At 39.8% G+C, this 27,408-nt stretch overlaps 1 protein-coding gene across 1 annotated transcript in view; it reads left to right on the forward strand.

Moving 5' to 3' along the window:
• Positions 1 to 27,408, forward strand: part of LOC124544794 (ankyrin repeat domain-containing protein 50-like) — a 371,911-nt gene that overhangs the window by 253,751 nt on the left and 90,752 nt on the right. Inside the window, exons 7-9 of the mRNA XM_047123476.1 lie at positions 6,511 to 6,738; positions 18,824 to 19,150; positions 23,331 to 23,537. Of these exons, the coding sequence (XP_046979432.1) occupies positions 6,511 to 6,738; positions 18,824 to 19,150; positions 23,331 to 23,537 (762 nt within the window). The remainder of the gene's footprint in view (positions 1 to 6,510; positions 6,739 to 18,823; positions 19,151 to 23,330; positions 23,538 to 27,408) is intronic.

The raw sequence follows: 27,408 nt of genomic DNA on the forward strand, positions 1-27,408 counted from the left end.
AATGTGCTCTTGCAACACAACGCCCATCCCCACATGAGCCGGGAAACCACAGCAACCATCGCTGAAATGGGGTTCCAAATACTGCCACACCCACTGTGTCTTCCTGACTTTGCCGGCCTGCGTGGCCGTGCGGTTATAGGCGCTACAGTCTGGAACCGCGTGACCCCTACGGTCGCAGGTTTGAATCCTGCCTCGGGCATGGATGTGTGTGATGTCCTTAGGTTAGTTAGGTTTAAGTAGTCCTAAGTTCTAGGGGACTGATGACCTTAGAAGTTAAGTCCCATAGTGCTCAGAGCCATTTGAACCATCTTCCCGACTTTACCCCTTGTGATTACCACCCACTCGGGGCTATGAAGAAACCTCTGAGCAGACGTCTTTTCGCAGACTTAGGAATCTGCGAGGAGCTGTCCTGCAGTGGGTGCGACAGCGAACTCTATTCACATACTGCTACCAATCGTCGTTAAACATCCGCAATGTTTACATCTGCTCCCACAGAAAACAAGTCACCCAGTGCTGTGCTTGATGATCACACTTTATGTTGTCTGCTCTTGTGATGACAGTAGTTACAAAATTGAGGAGTACTATGCAGGCATTACACTCCTTGAGATTGTGCTACCATCTACAGCTAGAATTAAGTACATTACTTGCAACTCCAGTGATGAACCAAACGGCGCGACTTGAATGTTTACAAAAAGTTAAATATAAGACAGTATGGAATTCTGGTAGTAAAACATATTTGTAAGTGACATATTGCAGCATTTGAATTATCAGAAAGCAATTGTGCGTTTTCTAAGTGGTTTTAACCAATTATAGTCAACCTTTTGAAACTGTTGATACTGATTGTTGTCTTTCAAACGACTAATAGCTAGTCTGAAGGCTGTGACCTGAAATGCCGGTTAGCTCCATGTGGTAGAGGTTGGGCCGTGGCTGTAGCAGAACAATCAACGAGTTGAGCGTAAGAGGAGTCATAACAATTTCTACACAATTTTCGGGTTCCTGTGCTTACAGGTAATCAACAGTGGCCAAACCTTCACTATCGAATCCTTCACTGCGTGTGTGTGTGTGTGTGTGTGTGTGTGTGTGTTAGAGATGGGCAAACTGAAACATTTAACTGTTTCGAAACGAATGAAACAGTACACTGTAATGTTTCGATACGCTGTTTCGAAACAGTGAAACACTTTGTGTTTTGTAATCTAATAAACATACACATTTTATCATCTTGAATGTCTACTGTATAAGTATGTCCATATAAACACAAATGAGGTGCGAGAGCACTAATCATTTCACAGAAAGTATGAAACTATTACTTGGCAGTTTCGTATTTCCTGCAGCAAATGCGCTGCTTTCGTGTTGTGTGACTTACATACTTTTCAATTGGCTGAGTAAAGCCATAGCTGAAGACAGAAGAACCACCGCAAACGGAACTGGAGGTAGGAGCAAACTGCAGAAACAACAGATATGCTACTGGGATTCCCACATTCCGTTAGTATGGGTAATTTACCCATCCTGCTAATTTCCATGCACACAAAGGGAATCATTGTGGATAATAGGCACAGTGACTATAGACTCACAAATAACGCCAAATAATTCGAATAAATAACTAAATATAATAGAAAAATTTTGTCTATCAAGGTGTTTAGAACCGTTACTATAAAGTCACCACGTTTCCCAGCCCTTCCCGTTCACCACTACACTATCAGTGATATGTCAAACAGATTGCTTGCAATTATACCAAGATCAAATTTATGTATATGTCTAATAACTGTCACTCTACGCCTTCTTTTATTCAAAATGTTGTAGGCTTACTTGCGTTTCTTAATACGATTACTGTACATGAAAAGGGAAGCGTATGTTTTGAAAAAAAAAGTTTAACTTAATCTAATGATTTTCACATATTTATTATTTTGAATGTGAATAGTATGCGTTGTTTCATTGTTTGGTTAGTGTTTATAAAGCAGATGTTACGCCATTTCGTAATAGGACAGTCAGCTAGAAACGAAGCTTTATTTTCGGATATCTTAAGCTTCATTCTATTGCTTGTCAAAAATATTTCGCCACTCTTGAAAGTGTTTCATTAAGTGCTATGTTGTGTTTCAGTATCTGTGCCGAGCCCGAATCTCGTACGACACAGAACGGAATGAAACATCACTGTCTCGATACAGTTAGTCCGTTCCAAGCGCAAGTGGACTGAAACAGCCTTATTCTGAAACAATGATACAGTTTCTGTGTCTGGCTCGAGATCGAATATGGTGCGGTTATCCGAGACATGAGCGGAATGAAACACCACTGTTTCGAAACAGTGAACCACAGCCGTTCCGAAACACTGAAACAGTTCTACGTATCGATACACTGTATCGAAACATAGAAACAGTGGCCAAGTCTAGTGTGTGTGTGTGTGTGTGTGTGTGTGAGAACACGCCATTAATCGACGTTTAATATGAATTTTGTGATACGGTTCAAGTTTTTTTTCCCATCAAAAATTTTATCCACTGTCTCAAAGGCACGCTACTTGCACTACAATACAGTAATGTAAATTTCACCACCGAGCGCGAGTTTCACGAACGATTAGATGAAATGAAGATTCAAAATCTGTCATTACTCTCAGTTGCTATCAAGTCCGTTGCTTTCTAACGGCGGTTGCTTTTTCGCGTAAGCTATTTGAAAGTTTCTTTTTGTTTCTTAAGGTGGGTTTTTACGGTTTTCGTATCCCTTACAAGTATGTGTCTGAAGGTCATATTTGTAGAAATTATTGAAGGAAATAGAGAAAAATCTGTAGGCCTCACTTACGCTCAAGAATTTGACCACACGGGTAACACATTCGTAGCCTTCCCCAATACGGCCAAACCGCAAGCTGCGAGTGCCTCATAGCCATCGTGTTGCATCGAATTTTGGAATGTTCCATTACATTCTTTCATGAAATCCTTGGTGACCACAAGATATTTGTAAACTGTTGACTACTTTGGCTTATTAATTCATTGTTTACAGAGGTCACATTGGTTTAACTGTATTAGAACCCCGCCCTCCACCCATATGCCATCTGTCATACTTCAGATTTACATACCTCCAATGACTCAATTAAGTTTTCACTAACACAACCTCTCCTAGAAAGGAGTTCCTTGAGAAGTACGCTAAGGCAGCATCTTAGGACCGTTACCCTCTAATAGTGAGCAACTTTAAAAACTCTTGACATTCCATCACTGATAACATCCTAATAAGTATTGAGACTTGGTTCTGTGCAAATAAGCTTAGACCCACACTGAATGCAAAGAAAACAAAGTATATACAGTTTGGTAAAACGAGTCACGACAAAGACATCAACCTAGAACTGGATGACACACTAAGTTTCCTTACACACAGACTTAAATTAGCTTTCTTTGCACTGAGAGTTACTGAAAATGTTTGCACTTTAAAAGGCATCAGAATGATATATTTTCATTCTGTTGCTTCATGTGGAACAGCATTCTGGATCAGTTCAAAATCTAATTTAAAATAAATTTTTATTTTGCAAAAGTGGACTGTTCGTTTAATTACCAGTAGTCCTACATGAGCTCACTGCAGACCTCTTTTCAGGAAACTGGGAATACTTACTCTCCATCACTTTATACTAGGTGTATCAAAAAGAATCATCCGATTTGGCACGTCTGTATTTCTGAAACTAATAAACATATACAATGATTTTTTTACACATTTTCATAGGTGTTCAATATGCCTTGAGATGCATGGCATATGTCAATGTGGTATTCAAATTGTTCCCACACTGCAGCAAACATGTCTTTAGTTATAGCTTTCACAGCTGCTGTTAAGCGATGTCTCAGTTCATTCATTGTTGTTGGTAGTGGTGGCATATAAACAGTGTCTTTTATTAACCCCCACAAGAAAAAAATCACATACAGCAAGGTCTGATGACCTTGGAGGCCAGTAACGTAAGGCTGAATCATTTGGTCCAGTGTGACCGATCCATCATTCAGTAATCCTTTGATTTAAAAATTCCCATAATTCCATATGCCAGTGTGGTTACCTAGTGGAAACCATGCAGAGCTCAAGAGTTTGCTCTTTCCAACAGCGCTTTGTTGACACGCGTATCTCACACAACAAAATTGTTACTTTTTTAAAAAAATTGGGTGATTCTTTTTGAACTCTTAAGCAAAGCAAATCTAAGCAGTCTCCACACAAATGCTGTCAAGGGGAATGGTATCCACATAGAAGAAATCAAAACATCACGAACTCAGAAACATTTAAGCCGTATGGATATTAAACTCTATAATGCATTGGCGCAGTTCATTAAAGACTTACAGGATAATATAAATTTTAAATTAATACGTAGAAAATTTTTAATTGATAAATGTTGCTCTTTAGTAAATCAACATTTTTAAGGGCAAGAAACTTATTTTATAAGTTAATCTCCAATATATATATATAATGCAGTTGTGTGATAACTCGTATGAGAAGTTCATATTTTTGTGTATTTCACTTTATATTGTACCACTTTACTATCTATTAGTTTGGTGCATCAGTTCATAGCATTTTTGTTTTTTATGTTGGTATTCTGCTTGCAATGGGTTTATTTATCTACTGTCATTTTTTATTTGTAGTTCAGTGTTGCTGTTTGTGTGTACATAATGTTGATTTGTCATTTAGGGATAGTGAGTGGAGCTGTGGATGCTAGAAAATGGAGAGCCCAGTGGAGTAATCAGAACATTCCCAAAATATTCTTCTAATTGAGGTCAGCAGAGGGCTGAAAGCAGCTTATGCAGCCAAAAACATTTGTAACATGTACGTGGATAATCCCAGTGGACAGAACATGACAAGAAAATTGTTTTCTCTTTTTGAGCAGTGATCATTCCACCATCATGCAACATTTTCATGCATTGGCCAAGGTTCAAAAATCAGGCATACGGGTTCCACATGCTTTAAACCAAAATAAAAAAAAAAAAAAAAAATCAGCAGGTGGCCATGTGTGCATCTCTGCTTGCCATTAATAAATTGGCTCGTGGACAACACCAATCATTCCTATCCTGTATTGTTACTGGTAATGAGGAATGGTGCACCTACGCTAACATAAGCAGCAGGTCCCAGTACAAACATGCACATCCATAAAAGATAACATTATGCATCTGATGGAGCAGCGACAATGGGTGTACTACAGATTGCTTCCGTGGGGTGTAACTGACACTGCTGACATTTATTGTCAGCAACTGAGATGTCTTGTAGGCGCAGTCCAAGAGCAATTGTATGCACTTCATTCACCTGATTTAGTGCCCTCAGATTTACATCTTTTCTGCTCTCTGTTGAACAACCTTAAAGGAACTTTCTCTCCAGATTAAAATGCGCTCCAAAGATGGCTCGACAAGTTCGTTGCTTCAAAACCATGTGATTTCTACAGTCACAGGTTCGGCAAGTTACTGCAGTATTGGCAGACTGTTGTAAATAGCGAGGGAGAATATATTGTTGGTGATTATGGTCTCCGGTATGTGTATCCGTTGTGTTTATTAAAAGTATGGAGAAATGCTGTGAATTTATGCTCCAACCCAATGTATTACTATTTATTCTATAGGCCTATGTAGTTATTGATGGGAAAGAAATTATTATACACTATTCTTATGTAAAGAAATTTTAAATTTACTGATACATGTAGTAGGCAGTTTCATTTTGCACATTCCATATTCTTAATTTCTGCGTATGACAAGATCATTTCTACAATGGCATGACTGCTAAATAAATAAATAAACACTGCTAATGTGTGTAGGCTCCATGCCAAATACTATAGGGGTACTGAACGTATGCAAAGGAAGACATTATGAGTGGTTGCATGTTGGTTAGACACACAGTTTAATGTGAAGGGAGTGCTAAAAAAGCTGAACTGGTTACATTTGAATAGAGACACCAGCAGTGCTATGAAAGCCTGCTTCTATAGGTTCAAGAATCTCTATTTAGTGAGAAATCTAGAAGGTACTAAAATCCCCAATGCTACTGCTACCATAGGCAGGGCTTAATTTTGGCCAGAACAAATCACTACCAGAGATTTAAAATAGCACATATGTTAATTCGCAATGTAACTAATCTTCCACTGCACTTGCACCAGTGAACAATCAGCACACAAATGGCACACTGAAGTTATGTTTGTGAAGACATATTATAGGGATGTTCATATTCAGATGTGTTACTTATTGTGTGTTGTCAATATCATCATCGTCTTGAAGCAAAGGGTTGACATGTTTCCTATTTTTAATCTCCTTGTGAACTTCACTGGATGATGATGATGATGATGATGATGATGAGTAGGAAACTTATTGAGATACTATACTCAACTGATAATTCAAGATTTCATCAGTGGAATTCACTGAGAAAGCCTGCAGTTTAAAATAGGTCCTCAGTCATATAGCACATGTATCTCTGACTTCTTTTCATATCTTGGACACGCCTCTAAATATTCGTATAGAATATGATTACTGTAATGTAATTTTAGATAAATGTGCCTTTTTAAAATGTGTCTGTATACGACATCCTCAGGTTCGCGAAATACCGGGAACTCTGAATGGCCTGTACCTGTGGCTGTGCCAGCGGCTGTTCAGCAGGAAACAGTTCGCCAAGGTTCAGCCACTGCTCAACGCAATGCTAGCTGCGAGGCGGCCTCTGTCGCACGACGCGCTCTTCCGGTGTGTGAGGGTGCACAACTGCCAGATCACGAGAGAAGACTTTGCCAGAAGACTGCACCTCTTGAGGAGAGTACTCGCACAGGTATATTTTAATGTGTCTAGAGCTTCAGATTATACAATAGTGTGCAATTCTTGCCTTATATGTGCCAGACAACCTGTTGTTGTAGCTTACTATACATTCTATGTTTTTCTCTCTTGTTTAATGGAGGGTTCTGAGCTGTTATTACCTTCTGGAAGAGACAGCTTTCCACTTAAAATTTGTATTACTGAATATTTTAGAAGGTAAAACAACAATTAACCACAATTTGATGGTAAATAATTTTATTTAGAAGCCACTATTACTGTTCCCACATTTTATCAAAATTAAAACTTTGCAGTCCGCCTTAGCACACCTTAAAAAAAAAAAATAAAGAAGCTTGTTAGATGTCTGATAGAAATTTATTGAGGTGTGCATGGATAACAGAGGCTTTCAATTGCAATTACTTAAAACTAAATCTGTGATGGGCTGAGATTAAGGGCATTTAATATCAACAAATAATAATTTGATGAATTAGTCACTGGTGTGAAATGCAAATAATGAGAGCAATCACTATTTGGTTAAGTGAGCGATACAGTTATAAACAAAACTAGTAATGTTTTCGAGGTTTTGGGCAATAGGGATAACTAAAACACACACACACACACACTCTCTCTCTCTCTCTCTCTCTCTCTCTTTCTCTCTGCTGGGTGCTGATGAGTCCTCTCCATTTGGCTCGGTCCTCCCACCACTTATCTTCCTCCACTTGTTGCCAGGTCACACCTCTCCTTTCAACAGATATTCTCACTCCCATATTTCACCATGTTCTTGGGTACCCTGTATGTCTTTTTCCATCCATCTTTAGTTCTCCCATAATTTTGGGGAGTCTCTGCCCACACATCTTCTTAACATGCCCATACTAGCTTAATCTCTCTTTTTCAATTTCTTCTCTCATACTTTCTTGTTTAAGGCCCTTTCTAATATTTACATTCCTTACTACTCTCATTCTTGTTTTTACCTTAACTGCTTTGAGAAATTTCATTTCCCCTGATTGCAGTCTGCTCCAGTCCCTTTTTGTCATTGTCCATGTTTCTCCTCCACAGGTGACAATAGGGAAGTAATAACTCTTATACATAAGGAGTTTTGCTTTTTCTGAAACTTCCTTATTTCAAATCAGGTGTTTTATTGTTTGGTAGAAATTGCCTCCCTTCTGTACCTCCTATTAATTTTGCTGGCTATTCTTCCATCACTAGATATTTCACTCCCTAAATAAGTGAAACTGTCCACCACTTTTAGGGGTTCTCCATCCACAGTAATATTTCCATTGATCCCTTTGTCTCTTCCAAATACCATTACTTCACTCTTATCTTTTTTATTTTTAATTGATGCCTTTTCATTATTTCCTTCCACGCACCACGTTGTAACTGTACATCTACCTCTTTATCACCCCATATTACCACATCATCTGCAAAAATAATCTTTTTGCTTTTTCTTTTACTATATCTTTAACTGTCCTATTCATTCCCTCCGCCACAACATTAAAAAGTGCAGGAGGTAGGATACTTCCTTGCTTAAGTCCTTGTCTTATTTTGAAGTATTCAGAGTTCCCCAATGGTGTTCTAATTCTACAATTGTGTCCTATGTACATTAATGTATCCATCTTCTGTATCTATCTTCTTCATTTCTTCCCAGAGTCTTTCCCTTTTCTAGGTCTATAAAAACCCTTTTGTTATGCTCCCAACTTTTTTCCAACAGTTGACAGGTAGAAAATATCAGGTCAATCGTGCTTCTTCCTTTCCTAAACCCATGCTGTTCTTCACTCGGCTCTTTCTCTCTCTTTTCACTTATTCGATTTAGTAAGTCAAAAAAAAAATCTTGGCTGTATGACTCATAAGGGTTATTCCTCTGTAGTTTTTACAAAGTCTTTTATTGCCTTTTTTGAAGAAGGGAACAATGTCTCCTCTTCTCCAATCATCAGGTATTGTACTATTTCTGCACACACTTGGTAGTACTCTATACGGCCACAGCATTCCCACTGGACCTGTTGCTCTTATCATGTCCTCTGATACTTCACCAGGTCCTGGGGCTCCCCCCCCCCCCCCAATTCATCTTCTTCACAGCTATTTCTGTTTCTTCCTGTGTAATTTGTCCTAATTCTACTTCCCAACTTCTCTCAATTTCTGCATTATTTGTTGTTTCCTTGTGTATGCGCTCCTCAGCATTTAACAGTTTCTTAAAATGTTCTCTCCAGAGATCTTTTTTATTCCCTGGATGTTCAGTCACAGTACCATCCTCTGTTTCCATCTTCAGAAGCCTTCCTTTTATTTTTCATCATTTTATAGAACATTTTCTTATTGCTCTTCACATCTTCAAGTGGTTTTTTTTTTTTTGTGTGTGTGTGTGTGTGTGTGTGTGTGTGTGTGTGTGTGTGTGTGTGTGTAAACTCTTCCCATGCCTTTTTCTTTGCTGTTTACACTATTTCTTTGCACGCCTTCTTTTCCTCTCTATATATTTTATGGTCCTCGTCATTTTTAGTTTTCCACCACTTTCTTCATGCTCCATTTTTTCTTCTAACTGCTTGGATTGTGGTATCATCCCACCAACGTGTCTGTCTTACTTTTTCCTTTCCAGATGTTCTAACACATACTTTTTGTGCTGCTTTGACTAAAGTGCCTGTGAATAAACTCCATTCTTTTTCTACATCACAGAAAACTTCTTTTGGAAATTTTTGTGTGATTAATTCCCTATGCTTCTCAGCACTTTCACTCTCCTTCAGTTCCCAATCCTGTATCCTCATCACTTTCTTGTGTTTTCTATTTGTCACACATTGATCCATTTCCCATTGTCCCAACAGTAATATATGGTCTCCATCTGCACTCATACTTGGAATTACCTTCACATTTGTTACTTCCTCTCCCCATTCACTATCTACTAGAATATAATCAATTACTCTTGGTTCTTCCATTCCATCTGTATCTGGTGATAACATGACTTTCTCTCTTCATAAACCAGCTGTTTGCTATTTTCATTCCATTCCTATAGCACAAAGCCAGGAGTCTTTCCCTTTCTTCATTTCTGCCTCCATATCCAAAACATCCCAATACATGCTCAAATCCCTTTCTGTCTTTGCCTACCTGTGCATTAAAATCTCCCATCACCATATTAGCACTCTCTATATGATTCTCTAACTCATTTTCAAAGTCCATCTTCTTTTCTTTGCTACATCGTGCATGAGGTGCATAAATCTGGATAACTTTTAGTGTTTCTTTTTGTAATCTCAGGTTTAAGATTATGATCCTGTTTGATATACATCTCACACTTTCAATACAGCTTTGTACATTCTTATTCACCATCACTGCCACACCATTTCTTCCAAACCTGTTATTCCCACTCCAGTACAGTTTTCCTCCTCCTCTCAAATTCTTCTCAGCTTTTACCTTCCACTTCATTTCGCTTAATCCCAAAATATCTAACTTTCTCTCTGTTAGTACATCTGTCATTTCTTCCATTTTTCCATTGAGGGTTAATATATTAATAGTGTCAATATGTAGGTTATTTTTTAGTCCATTTGGTTTCCTTTCCTTGTACTGATGAATATCATCAGGTCTCCCATCATTCACACCAGTACTTAAAGAAGAAGCAGTGGGGTCAAATCCTGAGTGGTTCATTCTGAGGCTTGTCTGTGTTTTGAAAGCAATATATGAAGACTTTCCTACAGGCTTGCTAGGCCTAACGCAAGAATTTTCTGTTGGAGTTGTCTCCCTTAGTCTTTGTAGTTTCTCCTCCACCACAAGGCAGTGGTTCCCTTTTCATTTAATCCCCAGAAAGGAGGGTTGCCCCATCTGCCAGCTACGCTACTCCTAAGTTTTTCTTCTCTGCCATCGCTGCCATTAAGTTCTTCACCCGTAACCCTGGGCATGGGTTCCATGTTATACCCCACGGGATTGGGTCCCTGCCTGAACTCAGCCATCATAGCACCCCGGCCAACTGAAGTGTAGGATGCCCACCCCCGCATTGTGTGGATGCGCCATACAGGAATTTCCCCAGTGGAGGAATAAGGAAGGGGACCCTACCTCCCTGGAGCCGGTTTAATGATTGTGTATGGTGCCACAATCAAAGGTTCAAAAATGAATACCACAACTTTGAAAATCAATAACTCTACAAAGAAGAAAAAAAAAGAGCTACACTCTTTCTGTTGCTGATTGAAGGAATCTCTGAAGTTTCATTTGGTCCCTAGGAGCGCTGTTGAACATGTAACCTTCATTTCCATTGTCAGTACAATGATGGGGATGACTCATCAAGAAGCTTTTTGTGTTATTGAGTACAGCAAATGTACTTTGATATAAACAGTTCACAAAGAAAGGGTGAATGAGTGAGATGGTGCAGTGGTTAGCACACTAGACTCACATTCAGGAGGATGACGATTCAAACCCGCATCTGGCCATCCTGATATAGTTTTTCTGTGATTTCCCTAAATCACTTCAGGCAATTGCCAGGATGGTTTCTTTGAAAGGACATGGTCGATTTCCTTCCCCATCCTTCCCTAATCTGATGGAACCTATGACCTCACTGTTTGGTTTCTCCTCCAAATCAACTAACCAATCAACCAAAGAAAGTTCCGAACAGCCATGCATGAGTGAAGTAAATGTTGGCTGCATTCAGGAAGCATTGGCTTGCAGTCCAAGAAAATCAACCCACCGAGCTAGCATAGAGCTGCAAATTCTGCATCTGTCCATTTGCTGAGTCCTAAGGAAAAGGTTAGTAATGAAACCTTATCATCCGCAATTGGTTCAAGTACTTTACAAAGGTGATAAGATGAAAAGAATAGAGTTCTGCTAGTCTGTCTTTGAGAAAATGGGAACAGATGACTGGTTTATTTCAAAGCTAGTTTTAGCGCTGAAGCAACATTTCACATAACATGGAAAGTGAATCTGCACAGTGTCCATATATGGGGCACTGAAAATCTTTGGGAAAAATTTCAACATGAATGTGATTCACCTAAGGTGAATGTTTTCTGTGCCATTTCAGCCAATAAAGTTTTTGTTCCCTTTTCCTTCAAAGGTGCAACAGTAATTGGGCAAACCTATCTGGTTATGTTGCAGTATTGGCTGTCCCCTCAACTTGAAGAAGTGGTATGTCCACTCATATTCCAGCAGGATGGCCCCCCACCTCATTGGCACTTATCTGACCGTGCCTATTTGAATGAAAGATATACGTGGCAATGGACTGGCTGGTAGGCAGCTCATGACAGCCCTTTATCACTGGCCTCCAATAAACCATGACCTCAGCCTCTGTAATTTTTTTGTATGAGGGTATGTTAAAGATATGGTGTTTCAACTACATCTACCAGCTAACACTGAGAAACTAAAAGAGGGAATAACTGTAGCTATCCAAACTGTTATGCCAGAGATGCTACAGAGTGTGGAATGAGTTCGAGTATCAGGGGGATGTCGTTCGAGGGTCTAAAGGCAGTCATATTGAACATTAAGGAACTTGTGTTCTACTGAAAAAAAACTCCAAACACTTTTCACATTGATTAATTACCCAAGGTCCCATCATGTTTATTTGATTAAATACAGATTTTCAAAGTTTCGGTATTCTTCTTGAATTACCCTGTACAATGTGGAGAAGTTTTGAGAAGAAAGGCAATTTGCTCATTATAAAAAGGAATAATAATTTCTGTAGCTGCTGTGAAAAATAAAGAGTCCACAAACCAGGTCCTGTTCCTAAAGTGCACTATGAGCCACATTAATTACGCCATTGGCATGTTTGGGAAAGAGCCTGTGTTCGTAAACATATGAGGTGTGTTCAAAAGGTAAGAGCTGTTCTACCATAGTAAAAATACAAGGTGAACATTAATAAAACCGACAAACTGCAGGAACAGATTCATAACAGAAAATGGAGGAAAAACGTATGCCTGCAAATGCATTGTTAGCACAGTAGGCGGTGCTGATGAATGAAAGTTCCTCTGACCATGTGATGTGTGCTCCTTGTGTGTTGCAGGCTTTGTGATTGACGTGGCATACTGTAAGCAGCATAATGGTCTGGTACTCATGTTGGGAACAAGTTGAGGTGGTGTTTGTGTACCACCAAGCAGATGGATAGGCAGCATGGCTATAACAAAACAAAATCACCCAAAGACACCTAATACATCACGCAATACTTCAAGTCTTTTTTTGAACATTTGTGTGATCAGGGGTCCTTTCAGACAGATGAATGTATAGGAAGGTGGCAGACTGTGCGTACATCAGATTGAAAGACCTTGTTCTACACGATACTGAGAAAAACCCTAGTAAAGCTTAGTGCAAGTGGCCTGCCAACATGGTGTAAGCCAAAGTATGATTGTGTATCATGCATGACAACTGAATGCACTGCATCTGGTGGAGGCCACTTTGGACATCTGTTGTGACATGACTGCAGTGCAGTTCTGTTTTGTCTTCCAAGACAATTTGTTGTCGTTCCACATACACCGTCTGTTTCCAGACATATGTTCGTAGGACCTTTTTCCTCCATTTCCGGTCGGAAACCCATCCCTGTAGTTTGTCAGTTTTATTGATGTTCACTCTGTATTCATTAGAAAAGGTTTTATTGGCAGTTTTTCCCTGAAAATGTAATCCTCTTTTCCACGTAATTGCCATCCACTTCCAAGCACCTTTTTGTGAGTCACACTAACATCTTCAGTTCATCTGCAAGGAAGAACTCTGCAAATTAATTAAACCAACTGACTATGAGTCTTGTGTTCTTTGAACAACCTGTTGTTTCAAATGCAAAATGAAATAATAGTGAAACTTCCTACCAGATCAAAATTGTGTACCAGACAGGGAATCAAACTTTGAACCTTCATCTTTCGTGTTCGGAAATGCTCTGCTGATGGATATATCCAGATGTTGTTCTGGGTAGGCTCACAGTTTTCACCTGCTGGGAAGTTTCAGGTCAGTGTGCACTACTCCATAGAGTGAAAATTTATTTGAGAGGCAAGAGTCACTGGGTGTGTGGTTGGAACTATAGAGCAAACGATTGAAAAGCTCCTAACAGAAATGCTGAATGTTGTCTAGACTTTCAGTTTTAAATGGTACATCTTAGTTTGCTGAGTGTTTCACAGTACACATCAGCTGTAATAGTTGACCCAAATTCTATGAAGTCAAGGAAAGAACACACCTTTCATCCTAGAAAATGGTAGCCAACATTTTAAAACTCAATAATGAGATTGCCTGAATTCTTTTGGTTCTGGTGAAGTTGAATGGCACCTCTGCATTGGTTGTCATTGTTATTCTGCATTTATATAAGATACTAGTGTCTTGCCACTCATAACCATGCCAGAAAACAAATCATCTCCATCTTGTTGACAACAGTAAAAAATACTCAGCTGTTTGATATTCTTTTCTGTTTTTGTGTTGTTCGATAAGCATTTTCAGTATGCACCTTGCACACAGTTTTGTTATTTGATCTTCTCAGTGTATTTGATCTTCTCAGTGTCAACTGTGTAAACAATGGTGCATCCAAATAACTTTGTCAACCAGGGCATCAATTGTGGATCAGTCCCAGTTTGTGGCCCACTAGTTATAAGATTCCAGTGGTCTACATACCTGGGGCAGTCACTCTGCAAATCATCACATCACCAGCATTTTAAAAGTTCCTTTTAAAGTATCAAAATCATTGTGTAAACTTTCCTCCACTCATTACTGTAGGCACACATCCTCATGAGTTTGAGATGCTTAAGATCCTTTTGCACAAAAAAAAAAAAATTACAGCACACACTTCGCAAATGGGGAAGCAACAATTTTTCATTGGTTGTTTTGATTCTGTTGAACAACTATTGATTCTAAGCAATGATTTCTGTGACTGCATAAACAATCCACAAATGATGCTGCATCGTGAAACTTCATTCTGAACTGCCACCTAAAGCTGCTCAGTAGGCCCTGTGAACTGATGAGCAACTCAAGAGTTCTGAGTAGTGTACACCAATTACCTCCAGTACTATCTTAGCTGCCAAAGAAAATTGTAGCCCAACTGGAGCCAACAGGTGTTCAGGCATCTGATCAAAAGTATAAACAGATATTTAGTCTGGTCAACATATGAGTAAACCAGACCGTCACTTAGTGTGTTTTCCCTGGGTTTATCTACAGTGATTTCTTAGGGAAGATGAGGAACTGGATGAGGTGGTCATTTGATGAAAGGTTGTGGATATACATTGCCACAGTGTATTCCTGTATACTTTGTGTCATACAGAGAAGCATATCTGTTGTAGTTTATGTAGATCAAAGGTTTGTCTTGCAAGTATGCTTGTGTGGGCAGTCCATTGCCACAGTTGGAGCAGCACCTAATCTCCATAGTAACTTAAAATTGTGCCATAAACATTAGCGTAGGGCTATAGATAGACAGACACACACAAAACTACTGTTCAGTATCCTATACGTCGATTTGTTGTAAGATTTTGAAACCTACTCTGACCCCAAACACAATGAGATCTCTTGAAGAGAAGGCCTCCTCAGTACCAACCAGCATGGATTTGTGAAACCTAACTTGCAGTTTCCTCATACAACGTACTGAAAACTTTCGATCACGGCAACCAGGTAGATGCAGTATTTCTCAATGTCTGGAAAGCAAGTTGACTCAGTGTCACACCTGCATTTATTGTCAAAAGTTCAACATATGGGGGTATCAAGTGAAATTTGTGACTGGGTTGAGGACTTTTTGGTAGGGAGGACACATCATGTTACTTAGGATGGAGAGTCATCATCAGACATTGAAGTAACTGTGGATGTGTCCCAGGGAAGTCTGTTAGAACCCTTGCTGTTCATGTTGTGTATTAATGGTTTTGCAGACAGTATTAACAGTAAAACCAGTTTATTTTTTGCAGATGATGCAGTTATCTATAATGAATTCTATCTGAAAGAAACATCATAAGTATTCAGTCAGATTTTAATAAGATTTCAGTGTGGCGCAGAGATTGGCAACTTGCTCTAAATGTTCACAAATGTAAAATTGTGTGCTTCACACATCAAAAAAATGTACTATCCTATAACTATAATATCAATGAGTCACTCTAGAACACATACAAAATACCTGGGTATAACAATTCATAGGGATATGAAATGGAATGGTCAATACTGGTTCAGTCATGGGTAAAGCACGCGGTAGACTTCAGTTTATTGATAGAATACTGGGTAAGTGTAATCAATGTACAAAGGAGAGTGCTTACAAATCACTTGTGCGTCCAGTTCTAGAATATTGCTCAAGTGTGTGGGATCTGTACCTGATAGGACTAACAAAGGAATACTGGACATAAGCAGAGAAGGGCAGAATGAATGGCCACAGGTTTGCTTAATCTGTGGGAAAGTGTCACAGGGATACTGAAGGTATTGAACTGGAAGACTCTTGAAGATAAGTGTAAACTATCCTGAGGAAATGTATTAGCAAAGTTTCAAGAACCAGCTTTAAATTATTACTGTAGGAATATACTACAATCCCTTATATATTACTCACATAAGGATCAAGAGGATAAGATTACAATAATTACTGAATGGACAGAGGCATTCAAACAATCACTCTTCCTGCACATCTTACATGAATGGAACAGGGAGAAACCCTGGTACAATGGGATGTACTCTCTGCCATGCACATCACAGTGGTTTGCAGAGTGTAGATGTAGATGTAGATAATTATGATGAAGGGTCAAAAAAAAAAAAAAAAGAGGATGTCTTGAAGTACATACTAGATTTATCTGATATTCTTTTGTTTTATTGAATAAAGACTAATCAGAATTTTATGCTTCTGTTAATAATAAAATACTTCGACAAGCTAGGAGATAGTTGATTAATTGTGAATGATGTACAGTGGAATTGAAAGTGTTCGTAGATCATGTGTAGTAGAAAAAATGGTGAAGCCCATTTAATTTGTGCCTCTCATAAAATATTTAGTTGTTGTTGTTGTGGTCTTCAGTCGTGAGACTGGTTTGATGCAGCTCTCCATGCTACTCTATCCTGTGCAAGCTTCTTCATCTCCCAGTACCTACTGCAACCTACATCCTTCTGAATCTGCTTAGTGTATTCATCTCTCGGTCTCCCTCTTAGATTTTTACCCACCATGCTGCCCTCCAATGCTAGATTTGTGATCCCTTGATGCCTCAAAACATGTCCTACCAACCGATCCCTTCTTCTAGTCAAGTTGTGCCACAAACTTCTCTTCTCCCCAATCCTATTCAATACCTCCTCATTAGTTACATGATCTACCCACCTTATCTTCAGCATTCTTCTGTAGCACCACATTTCGAAAGCTTCTGTTCTCTTCTTGTCCAAACTAGTTATCGTCCATGTTTCACTTCCATACATGGCTACACTCCATACAAATACTTTCAGAAACGACTTCCTGACACTTAAATCTATACTCGATGTTAACAAATTTCTCTTCTTCAGAAACGATTTCCTTGCCATTGCCAGTCTACATTTTATATCCTCTCTACTTCGACCATCATCAGTTATTTTACTCTCTAAATAGCAAAACTCCTTTACTACTTTAAGTGTCTCATTTCCTAATCTAATTCCCTCAGCATGACCCGATTTAATTTGACTACATTCCATTATCCTCGTTTTGCTTTTGTTGATGTTCATCTTATATCCTCCTTTCAAGACACTGTCCATTCCGTTCAACTGCTCTTCCAAGTCCTTTGCTGTCTCTGACAGAATTACAATGTCATCGGCGAACCTCAAAGTTTTTACTTCTTCTCCATGAATTTTAATACCTACTCCGAATTTTTCTTTTGTTTCCTTTACTGCTTGCTCAATATACAGATTGAATAACATCGGGGAGAGGCTACAACCCTGTCTCACTCCTTTCCCAACCACTGCTTCCCTTTCATGCCCCTCGACTCTTATAACTGCCATCTGATTTCTGTACAAATTGTAAATAGCCTTTCGCTCCCTGTATTTTATACCTGCCACCTTCAGAATTTGAAAGAGAGTATTCCAGTTAACATTGTCAAAAGCTTTCTCTAAGTCTACAAATGCTAGAAACGTAGGTTTGCCTTTTCTTAATCTTTCTGCTAAGATAAGTCGTAAGGTTAGTATTGCCTCACGTGTTCCAACATTTCTACGGAATCCAAACTGATCTTCCCTGAGGTCCGCTTCTACCAGTTTTTCCATTCGTCTGTAAAGAATTCGCGTTAGTATTTTGCAGCTGTGACTTATTAAACTGATAGTTCGGTAATTTTCACATCTGTCAACACCTGCTTTCTGTGGGATTGGAATTATTATATTCTTCTTGACGTCTAAGGGTATTTTGCCTGTCTCATACATCTTGCTCACCAGATGGTAGAGTTTTGTCAGGACTGGCTCTCCCAAGGCCATCAGTAGTTCTAATGGAATGTTGTCTACTCCCAGGGCCTTGTTTCGACTCAGGTCTTTGAGTGCTCTGTCAAACTCTTCACGCAGTATCTTATCTCCCATTTCGTCTTCATCTACATCCTCTTCCATTTCCATAATATTGTCCTCAAGTACATCGTCCTTGTATAGTAGTATATATTTAGTAGTGTAGCTTTATTAATTTGTATATGTGTTTGAGATATGCACTGATTTTCCGTAATGAAGAATTAGCTGAGGATGTATGTACTTAAGGAGAATAGATAACAAGCAGCAGAACTCAACTTGAATTACTGTTATGGAATCATAAAGCCACATAATTTCATCTGAAAAAATGTGTTTGATACATAAATGGTGGTGGTTAATCAGATTACAGTAACACCCTGTTGCGTATGATATGAGGCTGTAGTGACTGTTTGTCAAACTGAGAATAGATTAAGAACATATTTAGTGTATTAAAAAAATTTCAGAAGTGAAGTAGGTTACTCACCTTGCATGTGGGATTTGAGGACGTGACACTACTCCGAGTTCATAGAGGCCATCTGTTGGAGATTTACTTGGACCCTATTCATTCACAGCATCTAGGAGGCTTAGACTGTAATGGCACAAAGATTTACTTCCAGGAGAACTGCTCCATGACAAACTTAGCACCAACGATTAAATATGAGCAAATGGCCTGTATTTTCTGAATACGGGAAATGCAGTGATTTGCGATAACACCTGTTGATTAATTGTGTTGTTCAGTATAAGTGAGTCCATGCTGTCATTAACAGTACACTCCTCTTTGACCGCAGGGTGGCAGCAGCGGGAGCCCACCACAGCTCTTCCACCACAGTTTCGCCGAGTGGCTGCTCGACGTGAAGCACTGCACGCAGAAGTACTTGTGCTCTGCTGCGGCAGGTCATGGCATGCTGGCCGTGTCGCTCTCCCAGTTTGGGCGGCAGCTCCCCGTGGAGGAGGTCCCGTCATTGGCCATGCACATGGTCAGGTCACAGTGGCCGCCACCGCAGCCACAGCCGGCAGCACAGGTGCAGGCCCTGCCTGCTGGCCTTGACCCGCACACTGTGCTCGTGCTGTGGCTCATTGACAGTGGGGCACCTGTTGAAGACTGTCTGTTAGAGGTATGTTATTTTTGGCACAGTCAAAAAATATGGTTGCAGGATTTGCATTTGTTATTTAGAATTATTTGCAAACAAACAACACTTCAATTAGTTATTTGTCACGTGTTGTCTAAGCTTTTACGATTTTCAAGCTGTCAATTTAATAAGTCATGGCTGCAGAATATAAACATAAGTTACCTACAGGAACATGGAAAAACTGGTAGAAGCTGACCTCATGTAGAGTTCAGGAGAAATATAGAAATATATGACTCAGTACTGATGCTTAATTTGGAATATAGGTTTAAGAAATACAAATGACTATTTATGTCCTTATAGATGTAGAGAAGACTTTTGACATTGCTGACTGGAATACATTCTTTGACATTCTGAAGACAGAATTATTAAAATACAGTGAGCAAAAGATGATCTACAACTTGCAGAGAGAGCCTAAACAGCAGCTGTAAGACTCAAATAACGTGAAAGGGAGCAGTAGTTGAGGACGAGTGAGACAAGTATGTAGCTTATTACCATTATTATTCAATGTGTACATTGAACAAGCTGTAAAGGAAATGAAGGAGAGATTAGGAAAGGGAATTAAATTTCAAGGAGACAAAATGAAATCTTGGTGATTTGCTGGGTAAACTGTAATTCTGTCAGAACTTGGAAGATCAGTTCAGGGGAATGGATAATATCTAGAAAAGAGGTTATAAGATGAACATTGAACAAAAGAGAAACAAAGAAATGGAGAGTAGTCATGAATTAAATCAAGTGATGCTGTGGGAATTAGATTAGGAAATGATAGGTTAAAACTAATAGATGAACTTTGCTGTTTGCACAGAAAAACAACTGATGGTTGCCAAAGTAAAGAGAATTTAAAATGTAGAATGACAATATCAAGAAATTGCTATCATCAAATTTCTGTGTTAGGAAGTATTTCCAAAAAGCTTTTATCTAGAGTGTACCCATACATGGAAGTGAAACATGGATAAGGCATGAGGAGAATAGATACTTTCAAAAAGTGGCAAATAATAAAGGGACACTAAGGCTTGTGGTAGTACACACACTCGAGTGGAGGTAGATTCCAGCAGTTATGAAGAGGTGCATGCAGTTAGACTAGCATGGTGAGCTGCATCAATCCAGTCCTCAAACTGAAAACCGCAATGACACTCCACTATTGGAGTAGGTGGGAAACACACAGCATAGGTATGTATACACAACATGTTATATGGGCCAAAAAGAACATTAAGATTGAAAGACCAGGAGAGAAGTGCTTTAATTAAAAAGGGCATAAGGCAGGATTGGCAGACTTTCTCCTCTGCTGTACAGTCTGTGTGTCAAAGCAGTGAAGGAAATAAAAGAAGGGTTTAGAAGTGGGATTAAAATTCAGGTTGAAAGGATATCGATGTTAAGGTTCACTGGTGAAATTACTTTCCTCTGTGAAAGTGAGGAAGAATTACGTAATCTGTTCAAAGTAATGAAAAGGGTATAGAATTCAAAATATACATTGAGGATAAAACAAATAAAGATGAAAATGAAGAGCAGTAGTAATGAAATAAGTGTCAAAATTGGTGGCCAGTTATTAGAATAATTAAAGGATTTATGCTACCTTGAAAGGAAAATAGTCCCTGACAGACAGTGCAATGAAGACATAAGAAGCAGAATATCAGAGACAGAGAGTAGTTTCTTTACCAAAAGAAGTAAACTAGTATCAAACAAGTCTTAATTTGGTAACAAAGTCTCTGAGGATGTAACTTAGCAACACAGTATAGTATGGAAATGAATCAGGGATTGTGGGAGTACAGGAAAGAACAGAGTTGGTGTTACAGAAGAGCGCTGAAAATTAAGTGGCTTGATAAGATAAGAAATCAGCAGGATCTCCACTGAATTGCAAGGGAAGGAATATGTGAATAGTACTGGCTAGAAGAAGGGACGGAGTGACAGGAGATGTATTAAGATGTCGTGGAACGATTCCCATGGTTCCAGAATGGAGCTTTAGAGGGAAAGCAATACAGGGGAGTAAATCTTACAAATAATGGAGAATGTTGGGTGTGAATGGTACTCTGAGATGAAGACAGGAAATTGTAGCAAGCTGCATCCAACCAGTCAGTCAGTCATTTTATGAGATGTGTTGTTACTTTGGTCTTCATTGTAAATATTCATTTGATGTAGCTCTCTGCACTAATCTATCCTGTACAGGCATCTTACCACTACGTAGCTGTTGTAACCTATGTTTATTTGAATTTGTTTGTGGTATTCAAGCCTTGATTTCCCTCTAAAATATTTACCACTCCACACACACACACACACACACACACACACACACACACCCTCCACTACTGTCCACTACCAGATTGGCAATTCCTTAGTGCCTCAGATGTGTGCTGTCGAGAGATCCCTTCTTTTAGTCAACTTGTACCATAAATTTAATTTTCCCCAGTACAGTTAGTACTACCAAGCTAATAGTACTGGCTAGAAGAAGGGACGGAGTGACAGGAGATGTATTAAGATGTCGTGGAACGATTCCCATGGTTCCAGAATGGAGCTTTAGAGGGATATATATATACTGTGGGAATTAGATTAGGAAATGATAGGTTAAAACTAATAGATGAACTTTGCTGTTTGCACAGAAAAACAACTGATGGTTGCCAAAGTAAAGAGAATTTAAAATGTAGAATGACAATATCAAGAAATTGCTATATATATATATATATATATATATATATATATATATATATATATACATACATATATAAATGACTTAGTAGATAGTGTCGGAAGTTCCATGCGGCTTTTCACGGATGATGCTGTAGTATACAGAGAAGTTGCTGCATTAGAAAATTGTAGCGAAATACAGGAAGATCTGCAGCGGATAGGCACTTGGTGCAGGGAGTGGCAACTGACCCTTAACATAGACAAATGTAATGTATTGCGAATACATAGAAAGAAGGATCCTTTATTGTATGATTATATGATAGCGGAACAAACACTGGTAGCAGTTACTTCTGTAAAATATCTGGGAGTATGCGTACGGAACGATTTGAAGTGGAATGATCATATAAAATTAATTGTTGGTAAGGCGGGTACCAGGTTGAGATTCATTGGAAGAGTGCTTAGAAAATGTAGTCCATCAACAAAGGAGGTGGCTTACAAAACACTCGTTCGACCTATACTTGAGTATTGCTCATCAGTGTGGGATCCGTACCAGGTCGGGTTGACGGAGGAGATAGAAAAGATCCAAAGAAGAGCGGCGCGTTTCGTCACCGGGTTATTTGGTAACCGTGATAGCGTTACGGAGATGTTTAATAAACTCAAGTGGCAGACTCTGCAAAAGAGGCGCTCTGCATCGCGGTGTAGCTTGCTGTCCAGGTTTCGAGAGGGTGCGTTTCTGGATGAGGTATCGAATATATTGCTTCCCCCTACTTATACCTCCCGAGGAGATCACGAATGTAAAATTAGAGAGATTAGAGCACACACGGAGGCTTTCAGACAGTCGTTCTTCCCGCGAACCATACGCGACTGGAACAGGAAAGGGAGGTAATGACAGTGGCACGTAAAGTGCCCTCCGCCACACACCGTTGGGTGGCTTGCGGAGTATCAATGTAGATGTAGATGTAGATGTAGATGTGTAGATGTAATTTTCAGCATTCTTCTGTAGCACCTCATTTCAGAAGCTTGTACTTCTTTTTGTCTGAACTGTTTATTGCTCACATTTCACATCTATACACTGTTACTCAGAAAGCAAATGCCTTCAGAAAATACTTCCTAACACTTAAATTTATATTCTGTGTCAAAAAATTTCAATTTTTCAGAAACGCTTTTCTGCTGCAACCAGCCTGTATTTTACGTTCTGTCTACTGTGACCATGATTAGTTATTTCACTGCCCATTTAGCAAAACTCGCAGACTACTACACACACCAGTAATAATCTCTGATTTCATTGGCTACTAATGCAGAGATCTCACTTTTGATTCTTGGTGACCACTTCCCTCTTTCCTGCTGTGTGTAAGGGGTTCTGCTCCAGAGATGCCAAGGAGAAGTTGCCTGATTAAAAAATACTGAGTCACAAATCACCAAGTTGCATCATATCAAATGGAATGTTCTTGGTTGAGAGTAGCACAAAGTATTTATTTACTATTAAAAATGATTTCTGCAGCTTCTTCCATTGGATAAGTCACTTATTGTGTACTTCTTGCACATTCAGGTTGATGACGGAGACTACACAACAGCAAATGCATGGAGGACGCTGCCACTGCCGAAGGACAACAGGGTGCTGAGGCTCCTGGCAGATGCAGGGGCCAGGGTGCCTACAGAGGAGCAAGTCCATAGTGATGCGGCCTTATCAACAGCCTTAGACATTAGTACCTTAGCTATCATAGATAGCACGGAAGATGTAGCACTTTCTAGTCAGGTCAGCAACAGTGGAGATACCAGTTGCATACATCCAGTAGTCTACATTTTATAGCTAAGAATTTTTTCATTTATTTAAAATAAAAATTGTTGTACACAAGGTAGGAATGAATATTTTTCTAGTTTGTAAATACCATCCTTGAAGAGTCATTGTGGAAACTCTGCAAGGTACTCATCTACTGCTGCTACAATGTCTTCTTTGGACTCAAAACCTGTTTTCAGCCACAAATCTCTTCAGATATAGGACAAGTGGAAGTTGGAGCACACCAGATGTAGTGTGAGAATGGAGAATATTCCAGAAATTTGTAGTTTCTAAACTTTCTGGTATCTCATTTCCAACACATTATCATGGATATCTATACAACTATGTCTGCATCTACATCTGCATGGCTGCTCTGCAGTTCACAATCAAGTTCCTGGCAGATGGTTCATTGAACTATTTTCACATGCTTTCTCTACTATTACACTTTCAAACAGTGTACTTGAAAAACACACACTTAGATCTTTCTGTTCAAGCTCCGATTTCTCTTAGGCGATCATTTCTCCTTGTGGCTACTCCTTCCATCACCTCCACCTGTAGCAGCAGACAGTGGCCTGCGCAGACTGAAAACCAGCGATCAGTGAAGCACCTGCCAGCTGAGGTACCACCACATCCCTCCCAACATGCTCGCCGGTCACTTCTGCTGGAGGTAGAGCTTAGATGGCCATGCTTTCTGGATGCAATGGCCACCTAACCATCACTCAGGCAATCTCTTTTTCCCCTTCGATGAGAATCATCTCCCGGGAGGCCTCTAGCAGCTCGCCCATGCAAAGCAATGTGGCTCGCGTCGTCATGTTCCACTCTTTGCCATGGTACACACAAACAGCAGAAGTCTTACTCCTCATCCAGTGCCTGTGTTTAGTCACAGTTCACTTAACAATAGGAGTGTTGCCACATTTTCTGCACCACCTTCCTGAACTGTTTTCCCCTGAGGTGCTTCCCTTGATTGCGGATGTACAAAGCCTGATGCTGGATGCCTGGTTTGTCCCCCTGGTATCAGCACGTGAAATACTGCGTGCAGTGTAAATAGTGAACTGAAGTGCAGTGTGCACCAAGAGGATCAGGTGGGTTTATTACTATTCCGTACCTCACCATTTTGGCACCCCTTTGCTGCCAAGCCCGCCACTGAAGTGGATTTTCCCATGCTGCCAGATGATGCTGAACAAAGGCTGTAAGCCTATCCAAAGACTCGACTACAAACAAGTGCCCTCCTAGATTAAGAGGCAGTAACTCATTAAATTCTGCTGTAATTGTTAGCTTTTAGGAATATCATCTTTGAATTGGCTTGTGCACTTCTTCCAGCATGCCCAATTATTTATTGTTACCTTCCTTAGTGATGCCCCTTAGGAATATAGAAAGGAACCTAAATCGTTCCTTCACTGATGGTCCCCTCTGAACCAAAGTGCAGAGTCTCATTACCTAAACATGCTGGTTTTTCTTTTTTATTATTATTCCAATTAGCACACTCCGTGTGCTCACAAAATATGTCCCCATTGGGTCAGCCGAACGCATCCTGCTCGCACCTCCAGCCATGCCTTGCGCATATGACCGTGAGCTGCTCATAGTTCATGAAGCCATCTGCTATTTGTGATCTTCAGTTGAGGTAAGCATCTTTATAATCTTCACAAACTACTGCCCCCCTCCTCTTGTTTTTGCAAAAAATACATAAACCAGATCTCACAGTGACAGCTTATGCTATAGGAGGAGATTGCACAATTCACTACTGATGTCCGGCATATTGCTGGCATCAACAACCTTATGGCAGGTTGCCTCAGCCGTTCGTGCACCATCGCGCAAGCCATAGATGACAGTGTCCTAGCTGCTGTTCAAGAGGGGGATGTGGACCTAGCCCACACCCTTCAGAATGCTAACTGTGGCCTCAACCTCCAGCTAAGATCCACAGCAGACTCTGACCATAAGATCTGATGTGATATCCTTGTGGATCCTTCATAACCTGATGGTTCCAACAATCGCCCCTGCCCTTCCCCCCACCCCCCTCCCCCCCACACACACCTTCTGAAAACTGGCATTCGACTGTGTCCATGGCCTCACTCATCCAGGTATCCATACTTCTGCCATCCTCATGAAACAGTACTTTATCTGGCTGGGCATTCAGTGTGACTGCAGCAAGTGGGCCCCATCCTGTGTTCCATGCCAACACACCAAGGTCGGGTAGCATGTTCACTCCCCTGTGGCCACCTTCACCCACACAACACTGGTTCACACACATTCACCTCAACATTGTTGGCCCACTACTGGATATCAGGAACAGGCTCCCAATAGGACTACATCAGCTGTACATGAATGTTTATTAGTGATAAACTATCAAAGGAAAACAAGAAGGCATAGTAATCAGGTTTGTCCATGTCAGTGAATTGTGCAACATGGCTGCTATAAAAATATATAATACACTTGTTTATGGTCACAGGTTCGAATCCTGCCTTGGGCATGGATGCGTGTGATGTCCTTAGGTTAGTTAGGTTTAAGTAGTTCTAAGTCTATGGGATTGATGGCCTCAGATGTTAAGTCCCATAGTAGAGCCATTTGAACCAATTCACTTGTTCTGTATGTCAGCTTGACATTTGAATGTATTATGACAAAAACATTTTAACTAAAACAGAATTTAATTGATATCAATACCACCACAGCATTAAGTTGAGAAATTTTCACCTTGTTCTAATATGCAGACTTGATTTCATGCTTTTTGTTAGTTGTAAATTGAGAAAACAAAATTTATGACTATAAGGCTGTAACACAGATAAGTATTAATTGGTGTCTTCATGTGCTTGTGTGAAGAGCACGAGATCCTGGCTATGGATGTCTCGGGTTCAATCCCGAGTTGTGGAAGGGTGGGGAAATTTTCCTTGTTCCTATCCTTCCAGGGTGGCACCAGCTCCATTAAGCCTGCTGTCAGATGAATGTCACGGATTCTTCCCAAGGGTGAAAGGGAACTGGGGTGATGTGCTTGCTGCTCTCCCCCTCCTAGTGCTTAAGTGAAGGAGGCCTGCACTCCTTCTGCAGCCAGTGCAATAGCCCAGTCCCAGGCAGAATTTACCTTTGCCCTTATCTTTACCTTTAGCTGGTATCTTCATGGTTTTGTTGTGTAAATTTTGTGTCTTTCCTTGGTTTACTGTCAATCCTTGCTCTGCGTTCAGTAGACTTCATTCAATGCAACAGGTATTGTATTCTTCTATAATTCATTGAGGAGAGGAATGTTATCAGTAAATCATTGACAGGCCTTTCACCCTGAACTTTAATCTCAGTTTGGAACCTTTCTTTTAATTCCACCATTGCTTCTTCAATGTACAGTTTGAACAGTAAATGAGAAAGACTGTATCCCCCTCTTACACTCTTTCTTTTAATCTGAGCAATTTTTCATTGTTCTTCCATTCTTATTGCTCCTCCTTGATTTTTGTACATATTGTATGTGTCCAGTTCATAGATCCTATGCATTAACCTAAATAATAATTTCGTTGACAGTTGACTCAACAAATTTAGGAATTCCAAAGGAAAGTCCTCTCTCTGTTCTGCCTTGTGTGATTACAAGCCTTCCAAAGTTCTGTCAGGGCTGTAACTTTAGTACTGGGTACCCTGTCTCACCGTCATCCTGATTGATTTCAGCAGACATTTCCTCTTCTTCGTACAGTCCACAGTTTACTCTATCCACCTATTTCCTCTCTCCTCTATGTTTAACACTGGAATTCCTTTTGAACTCTTAATGTCGATAACTTTGATTTTAATTTCACCAGAAGTTATTTTTAATTTTCTGCATACTGAATCTGTTCTACCAACAACAGTTTCCATTTTGCTTACTTTCTATATCTATAATAAC

This window comes from Schistocerca americana, chromosome 8, assembly GCF_021461395.2.
Source record: "Schistocerca americana isolate TAMUIC-IGC-003095 chromosome 8, iqSchAmer2.1, whole genome shotgun sequence".
NCBI lineage: Eukaryota > Metazoa > Arthropoda > Insecta > Orthoptera > Acrididae > Schistocerca > Schistocerca americana.